This window comes from Lactuca virosa, chromosome 2 (assembly GCF_052849685.1).
Source record: "Lactuca virosa cultivar CGN04683 chromosome 2, Lactuca_virosa_CGN04683_v6, whole genome shotgun sequence".
Classification (NCBI taxonomy): Eukaryota; Viridiplantae; Streptophyta; class Magnoliopsida; order Asterales; family Asteraceae; genus Lactuca; species Lactuca virosa.
The window spans coordinates 236,880,107-236,894,570 of NC_136427.1; the positions used below are offsets into that span (position 1 = coordinate 236,880,107).

Below are 14,464 nucleotides of genomic sequence, written 5' to 3' on the forward strand. Positions count from 1 at the left end.
TTTTTTACTTGTTGACTTGAATAAAAAGTTTTTGATAAATTATTTTTTACATTACATTTATAAACAAACTTGTTAAATACTAAAAACTAACTTATGAATATATTTTCTATATGTAATATTTGTTGTTATGAAAAACAACCAATAATATTCATTTTGCTTGTGGGTTTATTTTTAATTTAATGTAAATATTTGGTTGTTATGAAAAGCAACCGATAATACTCAATTTGCTTGAGTTTATTTTAATTTTAGTTGTACTAAATGAACCAATAAAGATTTTGTAGTTTCATTTATATCATTGGAATTTATTTTTACCACATAAATTAATATTAAATCATACATGGTGTTGACGTTGGCAGTAGACACGAAAAAATTTATTCATTTATATTTACATAGACAGTTAGACACAATGTATTCGTTGAACAGACATAAGTAAACGAATTATGTCATGTTGAATGTCATAGTTGACACACATGATTCAATATATGTTTACTCAGTTAAAGTCTACTACAAGGGTATAATGAAAACAAAAAGATTATTTACCTGTTGAGTAAAATTAAAATATAAATATACAAACAAAAAACAAATTAAATACAACTTGTTATTTTACGATATCAACATTTAATTTAGATATTATTCTTACACATATATGTATTATTTAATTAAAATTATATGTTTAGACCAACTAATTAAGAACGGAATTTCATTATGCTAAAATGAAAACAAAGAAAAATAAAGGTTTGTTACTTTGTCTAAACGAATTGGAACTAAACAAATGAGTAGTGGGCACGCGATGGGCTTGTGTAGATGCGTGGAGATATGAACAACCATTCCATCTCCCACGTGGGAATTGCATGCTTCTGATTTTATGTAACGCCTGCTTTTATGTGCCAAAAACTTCCGAAAACAATCCCATGCATTACTTACCAACTGAATATTGCACTTTACCACCCTCAAATTCCATTCCGGTTCCCTGATTCCTAAAACATACGAAAACTAGTTCACTTTAGTATTACCTTAAACACATCATATCTAATTTAATCAGGACAGTTAAGTAATATCACTAAGCTAATTCGTGAATATTTGGATTTTCAAACATAAATGGAAAACGTGTAGAGGACATGATATTCTTAGTTTGTACATTTACGCATGAAACACGATACTTATTATAACCTTTAAAATCATATATTTATTTTTAGCAAGGCAAATTGAGCCATATCACGTTTATTTGTTTTAAAAGGAGTCACGCTTTCTATCAAAATTTAACATAATAAATACCAACGGTTAGAAGAATCATTATAACATCCGGTTCAACTATGAACTATATATATCTTTTCATAAATAGCATTTGTATTTCGTTGTAGAAAAGGAAACGTCGTTGCATGTATAACAACCTTTTCTATATTTGCATATTAAGAAGATTTGTTTCAAAACTTAATTTATCCTACCAAACGTATCTGTCTAACCATTTATTAACTTATATTCAATAGTAATCTTGTAAAATTCTCGACTAGGTCCTGATTAATCTCTGATTAGTCCTTAGGTGCTACCCAAATGACTGGAAGACGCATAACTATTAATCCATACATACAAAATGAATAAAGCAAGCAGCAAACGACAAAATTTTAACATTTTGAAAAAGTACTATCTCAATAGAAACTATTTGAGTAATGATTGGTGTTATATTAATTATATTAACTTATTTTGTTATGATATTAATGATATTTACGAACTTTGTTATAATATTAGTCATATTTAATTGTTTAAAATTCTACGAATTAGCAATTTAAGGGTCCCCGATTAATCTCGGTCTAGCTGATTTATCCATCAATTCCAGTCCACCGACTAGCTAATTTCAAACGTTTTTCACAACATTTAAGTCTATACTATATAATAAACAAATGGATTATTATATTTATCTATTGATTTTAACACCAAATTAAAGTGTCGTGAGTTTGTTTGTTTAAAATTGGTTGTAAATGGTAAATCTAAGTGGCAATAAGGGTGAATCTCCACGTGGACATGTTTGCCAAATCTGAAAAACATCTTACAAATTCTTTCGAAGGAACTTGACACCTTAATGGTTTCTGATTCAACAAGGACTACTTAATTTGCTACTGTCGTATCACCATTGTGACGACATATCCAACTTATCAATTTCTTTCTCTCTTTTTTTGCCTTTATTTTTCTAGGTGATTGGTGTCGTGTCCCATTAATACCAACTATTGTCTCTCCAACAACGTTAAGTTTCAAGAAATCGTGCCTTCTTTGTTTCTCCATTCTAATCATCTCCTATTTTCTGTTCAACGTTTCCACCAAAAACAACCGCAAATGGCCGGAGAGAAAAGTTTCCAGTCACTCAACAAACCTTGTGTTCTGCTCATAGGTATATACATGATCAATTTCTATCACCATCTATAATCAATTCAATCCGTATTGGTTCTGAATTCTGATGTATGGGTTTGTATGTGTGTATATATATAGTGATTGCTGGGGTGGAGCGGTTTGTGTTCAAAGGCGTGGCGTCAAATCTTGTAATTTATCTGATCGACGTGATGAATATGAGCAGCTCCTCCGCCGCGAGAACCGTCAACAGCTGGTGTGGTTTTACATCGATGTTGCCATTATTGGTGGCGCCGCTGGTGGATTCTTATTGGAACCGATACTCCACCATATTAGCGTCTTCTTTCCTCTATCTAGTGGTACAGATATGATGGACCCATGCACCTAAAATTCATAAAGAAAATTGAATCACTTTTTCACATACCTTATTGATTTTCATTCGTTTTCAGGGGCTATTGGCATTAACATCAACAGCATTAAACAAATCTAACTCATCATCATCTTCGTCGTCTTCGTCACTGTTTTGGTCACTTTATCTAATTTCACTAGGCCAAGGTGGGTACAATCCTTCTTTGCAGGCGTTCGGCGCCGATCAAATTGATAAAGAAGACGAGCTTCCGACAACCAAAACTGATACTGATAAGAGCCCCGACAAGAAAAGCATGTTCTTTAAATGGTGGTATTTCGGAATCTGCAGTGGTAGTCTTATTGGCGTGTCAATCATGCCGAATATACAAGACACTGTGGGTTGGGGTTTAGGGTTTGCCATGCCCACCATGGCCATGGCAGTCTCCATTGTTATGTTTTCATGCGGCAGCCGGTTTTACTCGTATAGCCATGACCGGAGCAATGACGTTAGATCTTTGGAGACGGTCGTTCAAGCCATTAAATGTTCTGTGTCTAAATTTGTCCATTCGAAAACAGAAGAAAAAAAACCCGGCCTTGTTGATCTCGAGTAAGTTCTTCATGATTTTTGTTGTACTTTATGCATCAACGACAGTACTCTTTCTATTGCTAGCAGCCTAAACTTCTCAAAACAGATCAATGTACAACGTTTGAGGCACTTCGAACAAGTCATTATTCGTTGATTGGGCAAAATTTCAAAAAGAATATGGACGTGTTTGTCATAACTATTTTGAAGTTTATAGTGACAAAAAAAACTCGGTTTTAATAAAAGGCCTTTTTTTATATAACGTTAAAAAAAAACTTAGTTTTTTTAATTAATTTTCAGAATTGATCATAAAAATATATTTATATATATTTCAAATAAATATCATATTATATAATTTTATATATTTCAAAAGCTTCCAATTTTTATTTTTTTTTAAACTCATATAACAAATAAAAATTATAATTTTCAATTTCCAGTTATCCGTTATTTTAGGGATGTTTATAATATGTTTTTGAAGGTTTGCTTGAAAGAAAAATATAAATATGGTCCCTCCACCCCTACAAATCTATACAGTTAAAGTTATATATATTTTTTCTTTTTTCTCAACTGTCAGTTTCTTAACATAATATAAACTATTTATTTTTTGTTTTTATTTAATTTTCCATAGAATCTGTTAATTGCAAAAATTAGATAAAACATGCAACAGCATTATCACTAGACCATAAGGTGTATGTTTTCTTAAGATTTTGTACGTATATAACTAATATATAATAACATGCATATTTTTTGTTTTCAAGGATCTCATCACAATTAAGGATTTTTTTTTATAAGATCTTCACTATGTCTTTCAGGCTCGAAGAGAAACCACTCTGTTTAAAAGGAGAAAATGAAACTGTATGTTTAGTTGATGAAAGGTCAAACAACAGTAATCATCTGGTCAAAATCGTAAAAGTGGTCGTCAGTCTACTACCTATTTGGACCACATTGCTAATGTTCGCCGTCATTTTCCAACAACCAGCAACCTTCTTCATAAAACAAGGAATGGCGATGAAAAGAAACATCGGAGACAGCTACAAGATCCCGCCGGCAACCCTCCAAAGCGCCATAACCATATCAATAATCCTTCTTATGCCATTCTATGACAACATCTTCATCCCCTTGACTAAATTAATCTTGCGTAACGAGAACGGAATCACGACAATGCAAAGAATCGCCATCGGAATGTTCCTTTCCGTTATCGCAATGATATTCGCAGCCACTGTCGAAATGAAGAGACTTCAGACGTCGACGGAATCGGAATTGGAGACTCTGAGTATATTTTGGTTGTTACCGCAGTACATATTGTTGGGTATATCGGACATTTTCACGGTGGTCGGAATGCAGGAGTTTTTTTACAGTGCGGTGCCGGAGGGGATGAAGACGATGGGGATAGCTCTGTATACAAGTGTGTTTGGGGTGGGGAGCTTTTTGAGTGCATTATTGGTGTATTTGGTGGAGTATTTTACGAGCTCTGAAGGTGGGAAAGGTAACTGGTTTTCAGATGATATGAGGGAAGCAAGGCTTGACAAATATTACTGGTTGTTGGCAGTTACAAGTGCTTTAAGCTTGGTGATTTTTGTGTTGCTCTGCACCCTTCAAAAGGCAAAATCATGATTGATGGAAACATAATATCACAAAGATCATAGTTTTAACTTTTACTCTCTTTTTACATGAAGAAAAAAAAAACACCTTAAACGTTAACCAAGTAATCAAGTGTTTTGGGTTGCGTTTAACTTTTATATGTACATACTTTTGTTTTGTTTGTTTTTGGATTTTGACGTAGATACATAGAGATCTTCCCAAAAATAAAACGTTTGTTTTAGTGTGTGTTATGGGTGATAATTGTTCACTTTTCAATGAAACAACGATTTACTCTATCATGTTGGCTTAATTAATACGGGTTGGTAAGAACATTAGTAGCTTTTTATTATTTTGTTGGTGAAGATGATTTTTATTGTGGCAACTCTAACAACTTGATATCTTCTAACTTTTTTTTTTATTTTCTTTTAAGTTTTGTTTATTTTGGTATTTGCATTTCATAAGACCAGGTGGTGGCTGTAATACCACACCCCATCATATTTTTGGTTCGACACATGAATCATTTTCCACTCACAATTCTTTCATCCCACAAAACTAAAATAGAAAATGGTACCATATCCATCAAAAAAAACTTAATCTAATTTAATAATAGGATAATAACTTAAAAAGGTAATATATTTTTCGATTTGTAAACATTTGATCACTGAGTTTCTTTTGTCCACATTTACCCATTAAACTTGTTAAATTGTACACACTAAGTCCTTATGACCAGCTATTCCCGGTTAGCCGGTAAAAATAACTTAATAGGGTAATATATTTCTCACTTTGTACACATTTAGTCATTAATATTTTTGTACACATTTAGTTCTTAAATTTTTTTTGTTGCAAAATAATTCATTTTTGTTTTTATACTCATTCGGTACTTATAAATGATTTCTTTAGGTTTTTTTCACAACATCTTACGTGGATCAATCATTAATGATATGTTTTGGGCTTTTGATGCTTATGTCCATCGCAATCTCGACTACTTGGTTGCTTAGGTCACGTGTTCTGACCGCCATAACCTTTTAATACGATCTCAGATTTTAACGATTTTTATATCCATGCGTTCGTATTTTAGTCTACTACAAACTTCATTTAGATTTACTCCCGTTAAAAAGTAATATATTTTTTACTTACGATCTTTATATCCATACGTTTTTTATGAATGCATATATGAATGTTTTTTTTATAAAATCGTAAGTAAAAATATATTACATTTTAACATGAGTAATCTTAACGAAAGTTATAGTAGACTCAAAAAATGAACACGTAGATATAAAAATCGTTAAAATCTAATATCGTATGAAGAAGATACAACGTTCAGAACACAAGACTTATGCAACCAAGCAGTCGAGGTCGCAATGGACATAATCATCAACAACCCCAAACACCTCATCATGATTTTCCCACGTAAGAGGTCGTGAGAAAAACCCTAAAGAAATCATTCATAAGTATTGAATGAGTACAAAAACCAAAAATGACTTATTTTGAAACAAAAAATATTAAGGACTAAATGTGTACAAAAACATTAAGGACTAAATGTGTACAAAATGAGAAATATATTACCCTATTAAGTCATTTTTCTCGGCTAACCTGGAGTAACCGGTCATAAGGACTGAATGTGTACAGTTTAAAAAGTTGAAGGGGGTAAATGTGGACGAAAAAAAAACTCAGTGACCAAATGTGCACAAATCGAAAAATATATTACCCTTTTAAGTCATTATCCCTTTAATAATTACAGTACACATTTTTATGCACAAGTACAACCGTTAGGGGTGGGATTGTTATACTTCTTCCATAGCTAGGCTAAACCCACCAACACACCACAACCCTCGACGGTATCATGTTAACCGCACCATGACATCGACACTCATCCATCGCAAGGTGCTTTTTTGTTCCACTCTGTATGGTCTAACAATTAAATTTACACTATAGTCATATGTAGATATTAATTTATTTTTTATTATTTATTATTTATTATACTTGAATATATATATATATATATATATATATATATATATATATATATATATATATACATCTGTTTTCCATAACAGATCAGTTAAAGATTTAATGGAGTCAAATGCATGGTTTTTGAGGAAAACTATATGCCACGACATGATGCATGGAATGGCATGACATCTGAGGATCGCACGTTTTAATGATCACTACGACGTGGCAAGAGGATGGCCACGACGTGGCAACTGTTGCACCCGAAGCACATGAATTTTAGGCTTTTCCCCATATTTAAAGGTTGTAACTCTTGGTTTAGGGAATCCCCTTCAGGCTCCACCTCTCCATTTTGAAACCCTAGCCTCCATGGAAGATTAAGAACTTTTTACTTGGTTTTGAGGTTGCTTTTCTTAAATTGGTGAAGCTTGTGAAGAAAGAAACTCTTTCTTGGTGCAAGGAAGCATATAACAAGTCTAGATCCATCATTTTCTTCAAGTTTCTGGGCCTTTGGAGGTAAAAAGTTTGCATATTGACCTTGTTCTTTTGAGATTCATGTTGTTCATTAATTCTTAGATGGTTTTGGTCTCATTCTTAGATGCTCTTGGAGTTTGAGGAACTCCAGAGCTTAATATGACATTTTTTTGTCATGGACTTATGTCAGGTAGGAAAGAGGTCTTAGAGTGAAGTATTAATGGATAAAGTTGGAACTTTATCCATTAAGTCATAGAGAAGGATTAGATCTGAAGTTTTGAGCTTTGAAATGTAAGGATTAAGCTCTTAATTAAGAATTGTAAATTCTAATAGAGACTGCGACGTGACCAAGGAATGACCACGATGTGGTGTTGTCCAGTCTTGCGATTATTTTGTCTGGGCATACCCACGACGTGGCCAATGAGGGTCCACGAGGTGGCGATGTCCCGCATGCCGTCTAAACGAATTGGACGTGGTGGTGACTGTTGACTGTGTTGGCCATTGACTTTTGACTAGTTTGACTTGGGGTCAGACTTGGAGGATTTGGAATGGTTGATTGTGGATTTATCTCTTTTGGTGTTAGTCGATCTGCAGGATTATGCAAGGTGTAAGAGTGTTGTTGTGTTTCTTTAGTTCTTCAGTTATGTGAGTTTCTCATTATGTCATGCATCCCATTGTATATCCTTTGCATGGTAGGATAGTTGTACCGTTAGAGTACAAGTATGCTAGTGGACAAGGATAACTCATTGTTATGCATGTGCAGTTAGAATACTTGGTGTCTTGGTATGCTAGACTGGTAGGGTCTTGCCTGTTGATCGTTTGATACTGTTAAGAGTTATGTTTGGTTAATGTAATTGAGGTAGGCCAGTTATCAGGGTTATGTATGATTGAACAAAAAATGACTTTATTGAGAAATGGTCAAGGGCAGGGTAACTAGGGAAGGCTAGTTGCCAAGGGTATGTAATATGCTAGTATATGCTATGTGTTTATGTTACATGATTATATGTAACGCCTACGTTTCTGTTAGGCATTAATAAGATGATGTAATAGTTAGGGTCAACAATTGTAACCTTTTTGATGTAATAAATAAGAATTATGTGAATATTATGTGTTTCATGATTATTATAATATAATAAAATAGGAAAAATCAGCCGAATCACCCGTAAATCGTAAAAATAAGTGTGCCAATATATATATATATATATATATATATATATATATATATATATATATATATATATATATATATATATATAGAAAGTACACGTCGTCCTGATCCCTAAAAAAAATTCTTAGAAATCTGAATCCGTATGAATTAGATATGATTTTTATAAGATATAAAAGTCAACCGCACACAAGGAATGTGTGACGTAAAAAGCTATGAAGAGAATGATTGACTTTTAGCTAAAGTCACCAAAAGGAAAATCGCAGTACTCTTTAAGATAGAAATTTTAAGAAAAATAATGCAAAAAACGGTGTACGTATGAAAGAGCTATGATTTTAGCAAAATCATATAATTTTACAAAAATATGGACGAAAATAAAGTAAGAATTAGTTGTTGGGGTCTAAAGGAAAGTTATAAATCTCGTCGAGAGCTTTCTGAGGATATAAGAATGTCAAAAACGGAGTTTGTATGAAGAAGTTACGGAATTTACAAAATTTGTGTTTTGCGCCTCCTGCGGTGCGTGCAAGGTGTGCAATGCACACTTCTAGAATGTGAAAACGCGGACCACAGAGAGGCCGACGCCTGACCCAAAGCGGTTGGGGAGACGTAGCCTTAAAATGCACGACGTGTACCCCATTTGCACATCGTGCATCCCAAATTTGGCTATAAATACCTCATTTGTGCTCATAACTTTGCCACACATCTCTCTACAAATCTCTCTCAAATTCTACTTCTCTGGTCTAAATTCTTCATAGAGTTTAGGGTATTTTGGCAAGTTCTGAGGTCCATACGAGCCCGACATCTAGTAGCTATCAGCCCGGAGTTCTGTCACTGCAATTTCCAGACTTTTGTCTAGGGAATCCCTGTTACGTCAAAAGGAAAAGTCAGTTGCTAGAAGCGAAGCGCTGTCCGAGTTTCGAGTCATCACTTTAACAAGTGAGTGCATAGTTACTCATATTACAGATAGATATAAAGTATTTAAGATAATTACATTCTATATATGTTTATTATCTATGTTGCTGATATCTATTGTAGATGAAATCGTTGTTATTTCGCATTTTCGCTTACCAAATAACATGATATAACACGTTTTGTTTTGATGTATCTGGTGATTAATATGGACAAACAGTTTAAAACAATAAATTTTCAATAATGAAATATCATAATATATGATATACATTACAATTTTTTATATTTGAATTTTATTGCAAATAAAATATTAATTTTCAAAATTTCAATAAAAATATTTTCTATAAACTTTGATTAGAATGATGCTATTAGATGATATATGTTAATTATTGTTACAACCTGCGGCAGAAAAGCAATACACATTAACCATTATATATATATATATATATATATATATATATATATAGAGAGAGAGAGAGAGAGAGAGAGATGTTCAAATGTGGATTGACATCTATTGTGCAGACGTGTGGACAATGTTATTGTATGAGAATGACAAAAAAAATATGTTGTTTGATAATGTGAATGCATTCAATCTTACATAACTATTGTCATTATCACGCATTCTCACTAATTAAATCGTCTATAAGGTTATTATAGGTTTTTTTTATTATTATTCTCATTTTGTCAGAATGTTGTCAGAATGTTTATTGAGTCATATTCTGTAAGAATGAAATTGGTGAAAAACGATGCATGAGAACAAAAATGTATAAAAATTAGTGAGAATGCATGGAAATGACAATTATTGTGTGAAGTTGAATGTATTCACATTACTAAACAACTTATTCATTTAGTAATTCTCATAGAAATAGCATTGTCTACATGTCCGCACAATAGTTGTTGATCCACATTATAACGTAGCCTTATATATATATATATATATATATATATATATATATATATATATATATATATATATATATATAAAAGCATTTAGCATGTTTTGCTGAATTTTAAGAGGTAGAAGATTGTATTGCAATATATACAAACAGTTTATGCAGTCAAAATACTTAATCATATTTAGTCAACAGAAGTACAAAAGTCAAGATAAGAAGGGAGAGATTCAATGCGGAGGTTTCCTTATTTCTCTCAAGCTTTTGACCTAGCCTCTGAATCCCTGATTGATCGAGTCTTCTTGAATGAGTTGAATCCTGCTATCTCGGCAAAAACCAGGCGTTGATTAAGCTGGGATAGTTACATTCAACCTTAAACCCCAAAATTCCCAAATATCTCGGCCCCATCTCCTTATATGATTCCAATACACTCTCTCATTTTATTCTCTCGGAAAATGAAAGATGTCGCCCATGTGATCTCCATCATCAGTTAACACAACCACCACCACCACTCTCTTCATTCTTTTTTTCTTCTTCGTTCATTTTGGTTTTCTTAATTGCTTACATGCTTACCTGCGCCATTGATTTATGATACATGTTAGCACAGAGGACATCCCGATCACTAGGGTAAGAGATTTGGAGGAGGTCGTGATAGATATGGCGGTGACAAGATAGCCCTCTGTTTCTTAAGGCTCTGCCAATCATCTTGAAAACCTACCTACTAAAATCTCTATGTGCGTGTGATCTCAAAAATCCACAAAATCATTTGTAAAAAGCATGAAATCGCAATAATGGATACTTTACTCTACACCTTTATCCACCGCTCTACTCCTTGCCCTAATCCACTTTTCCCTCTCAGACAAAGACGATGAGTTTTTTCTTTAAATAATTTCGATTTTATTTTTTCCAATGATTTTGATTTTCTGTTTCGATTGGTTGCAGGTTGGATCTATGGTGGGTTGAAGACGAAATGTTTCTTCTAATTTGGTTTGGAATTATGATGTTATCTAAGGTAAATTTCATTTGTTATTATTTTTAATTTTCTATTTCCCTTAATTTATTTGCGATGGAAGATGGAGACGATGATTGCTACTTCTATTCTGATACTCACCCTCTCTATCTCTTTACACATACACACACCACCATAACTCACCCCTGAAGATAGACCTTTGAAGAAACCTACCATCTTGGTTGCATGTATCTTCACTGAATTTATTTTGTACCATCTAGCATTATCTGTTCAAGTTTTTTGTATGTGTTAATGGAGGATTTGATAACCAAGAACCTTGAATATGGTGAAACTTGCGACATAGTAATTCAATCAAGCGATGACAGCTGATTTAGGGCTTATTTGAGAAAGGTAATGATGTTTTAGTTTTAGGATTTTTATTGCTTATAATTAGACCCAATTTAACATGTTCATATTGTTTCTCCTCCTGCTTCCTATCTCAGATCCGTTGTCTACAAGTCATGTAGGGTTCTTGGGATGCTAGTAAGAATCTATCTTCTTGAAACTCTTTCTTTCTGTTTTTTGCTCTTTATCATGATTATATGGCGATTTATGCTTCCTTTTATTTTGTTTAAACTGAAAGATCGAAATTTTTAAGATGTGTTTTAATGTATTTTATCTTAGGAACCAGTCCTAGGGTTTCTACCATCCCAGGCCCATCACGAGCTCAGATCTTATGTGATTCACGAGAGTGAATCCTATCTACAAGTATCTCATCTCCTTCTTTTATATGTATACTATATAATACAGATCTTTGGGTTTTTACTTATTTTGGTTGTTTTTTCCCCATATTTCAGCTTCTATCACGCTCCCCCTCCATCTTTTCCACTCAGATTACTCAAATTCAATTATCAAGTTATGAAAGTATTACATTCCCTTCCCTCTCCTTCTTAATCTCATTGATTCTGGATATCTATGGCTTGTTTCTATGATTGTTTCAAGTGTTGGTGGGGAAATGGAGATGTTTGAAGGTTTTCAAACGAATGGATCATGGTGTATAAGATAAATTTGGGAGAGAAACCTCACACAAACACACGGAAGTACGTTGGAATTTATTGCATTTACCTTTTTTTAAGTTTTTTTTATCATAAAAACATGTAACCCAAATCTGCATTTTATTTCGTTGACCCATCAGTAGAGCTGGCATATAATGGTCTTCTGGCAGGAAACGTGTTGATAATAGATGAAATGAGAACAATTTCTGCATCAGGTTTGTTTTCCTTTATTCTAAAGGACTAATTATAAGCATAAAAAGCCCGGAATGAACCTCGATCAAGTATGAAAAAGCATGGCACATTGGCGTTTATATGCGCCTTTAGAGCATTGTTGTACCATTTACAATTTATTGTAATTTTCTTATTAAGTATTTAAATGTATAGTTTACACAATTATGAACTCTTAATGGTGTATGGTAGCTGCAGTGGATGGACTTGGAAGACAGCCAATTATATTAAAGAGATTAAATTATTAAGTCAAAGATTAAGAAGGTAACTTTGCATGTCTGTATGTTAGAATAAACAATGTGCTCTTTGTTTTTTTTTTTCTTATTGTACGTTTATGTTTCTTACATGTTAATATAACAGGTTCATCAAAGTCCACTTTTCTGTTCCATATGCACCAAAGTTCAATTTTTATGTGGATTTTTTTAGGAATTCATAGTGAATTTGGAAGGATTACAGTATTTTAAGTTTACATATGGACGGGGTTCCTCTAAACCACGGATATTGATCTCTCTTAACCAAGGCTATGACATGTGGTGTAGTGTGTGCATGAATGGTCAATTGACTTTTTAACTCAAAACTAATGTAGATTATTTGTTTATAATGACATCGAATTCTCAATTTCTCCTTATTAAGACATTGTACATTGAAAATTTTATCTAATTATTGCAATGTTATCTAATTTCCAAAATGAGAACTTTTAAAGTAGAATGTCTTAAAAAGTGTTATTTTGGACAAAATGCATGAAATGACAATGTACTTCCATATTTTTGCCCAAGTGCCCAAGTACTTTCACATTGAAAAACGAGTTCAGTCAAAATGCATAAGATGACAGTTAGTTAATCCAATCGTCTGTCAGTGAGTTTAGTTGATTTTTTCTTTGTTTGAAATTAAGGGTAAAATGGTCATTCATCATTCCCCATTCAACCACTTAAGCCATACATGAACTATGGAAAATATGAAGAAAAAATACCCTTTAAAACTTTAATCAGGTTAAAACAAAAGTGAAAAAAAAAAACTAAAAAAATTTGGTATTTTATTTAACTGGTTTCATACAATTTGTGCTTTCTAACAGGTTGTTATATGTGTATATGGTTTTCACTTTTAGATATTGTTTCAAAAGCTTTCATTTTCAGTTTAACATTTGGGTTCCTTGAAAAATGTACTCAAAGTCCTTCGTTATCTTTGATATGTAATGTTTTATTAACATACTCTATTTTGACATATAGTTTTTTTAACATATTTTGGAGTTTATTGTTATGTTCAATCTGTGTATTGGCCGACATTTTCAGATAAGATGGGGTGACACCACCGAACTTTCCTCTTGACGTCAACTACCCCCTGAACGTGATGGCACCACCTCTCTGCATCTCTCAACTGGCCACCACAAGCCATCACATAATTGCTATCCACCCTTATAAATTAAAGTGACATTGATGTCAAGACTTGATGCTTTCATTGTTTACTTTGTAGAAAGCATGGATCCTGCATTTCCAACCAATAGACTATTTTTCTTAATAGTTTCATACATTTTATTGAACAAACACAATATTATTCTCAAAAAAAAAAAAAGTTGGTGTTTTTTTGTTGCACACTGGAAAAGTTCATGGCTATTATGAAAGTTCAATGCTGTTACTGCTTTGCTGCATTGTTGGTTCATTCTTTTCTTGAAAGTTCGATACTTTTGATGGATTGTCCTTGGAAGTATATTGCCTTTTTCGGTAGCACCCTTAAATGTACAATGCATTACTCTTGGTGGTTTTTCCGTTGATATTGTTAGGCTTCTGGTGGGTTGCCCTTTAGCGCTGTTACTATTGCTTCATACTAGATGTACATAGTTAACTTTGGCTTGCCATTGAAAGTTAAGTGCTATTACCAAATGGTTCTTCTTGAAAGTGCAGTTGTTTGTTGTTGTTGCTGTATGTATTTACTTTATAGTTTTTTGTATCTATACTTTTTGTCCGGTTACTGTCTATCATCTTTTTATAATAATAT

General features: G+C 32.9%; 1 protein-coding gene and 1 long non-coding RNA gene across 13 annotated transcripts; both read left to right on the forward strand.

Annotated features, from left to right (window-relative positions):
• Window positions 1-2,072: 2,072 nt before the first annotated feature.
• LOC145160526 (Major facilitator superfamily protein) lies at window positions 2,073-5,148 on the forward strand. Its single transcript, XM_079079763.1, has 4 exons — window positions 2,073-2,383; window positions 2,482-2,699; window positions 2,790-3,295; window positions 4,084-5,148. The coding sequence occupies exons 1-4, from the start codon at window positions 2,329-2,331 to the stop codon at window positions 4,883-4,885; spliced, it is 1,581 nt and encodes a 526-aa protein (XP_078935889.1). The 5' UTR covers window positions 2,073-2,328; the 3' UTR covers window positions 4,886-5,148.
• Window positions 5,149-10,450: 5,302 nt separating this feature from the next.
• On the forward strand, window positions 10,451-14,128 carry LOC145160527 (uncharacterized). 12 transcript variants are annotated; one of them, XR_013738146.1, is made up of 9 exons: window positions 10,453-10,729; window positions 10,848-10,867; window positions 11,183-11,600; window positions 11,693-11,732; window positions 11,874-11,957; window positions 12,047-12,289; window positions 12,385-12,459; window positions 12,671-12,736; window positions 13,762-14,128. It is a non-coding gene; the product is annotated as an uncharacterized LOC145160527 (long non-coding RNA). The 12 variants fall into 12 exon arrangements; XR_013738141.1 differs by having other exon boundaries at window positions 10,454-10,974; window positions 11,183-11,252; window positions 11,508-11,600; XR_013738145.1 differs by having other exon boundaries at window positions 10,454-10,867; window positions 11,183-11,252; window positions 11,508-11,600.
• The last annotated feature ends 336 nt before the right edge of the window (window positions 14,129-14,464 follow it).

Excerpts from the sequence above, each read along its gene's own strand:
- LOC145160526 (XM_079079763.1), top strand. The coding sequence starts at position 2,329 with ATGGCCGGAGAGAAAAGTTTCCAGTCACTCAACAAACCTTGTGTTCTG. Across the intron at positions 2,384-2,481 it reads ACCTTGTGTTCTGCTCATAG|TGATTGCTGGGGTGGAGCGG; the intron begins GTATATACATGA and ends GTATATATATAG. Across the intron at positions 3,296-4,083 it reads CCCGGCCTTGTTGATCTCGA|GCTCGAAGAGAAACCACTCT; the intron begins GTAAGTTCTTCA and ends TATGTCTTTCAG.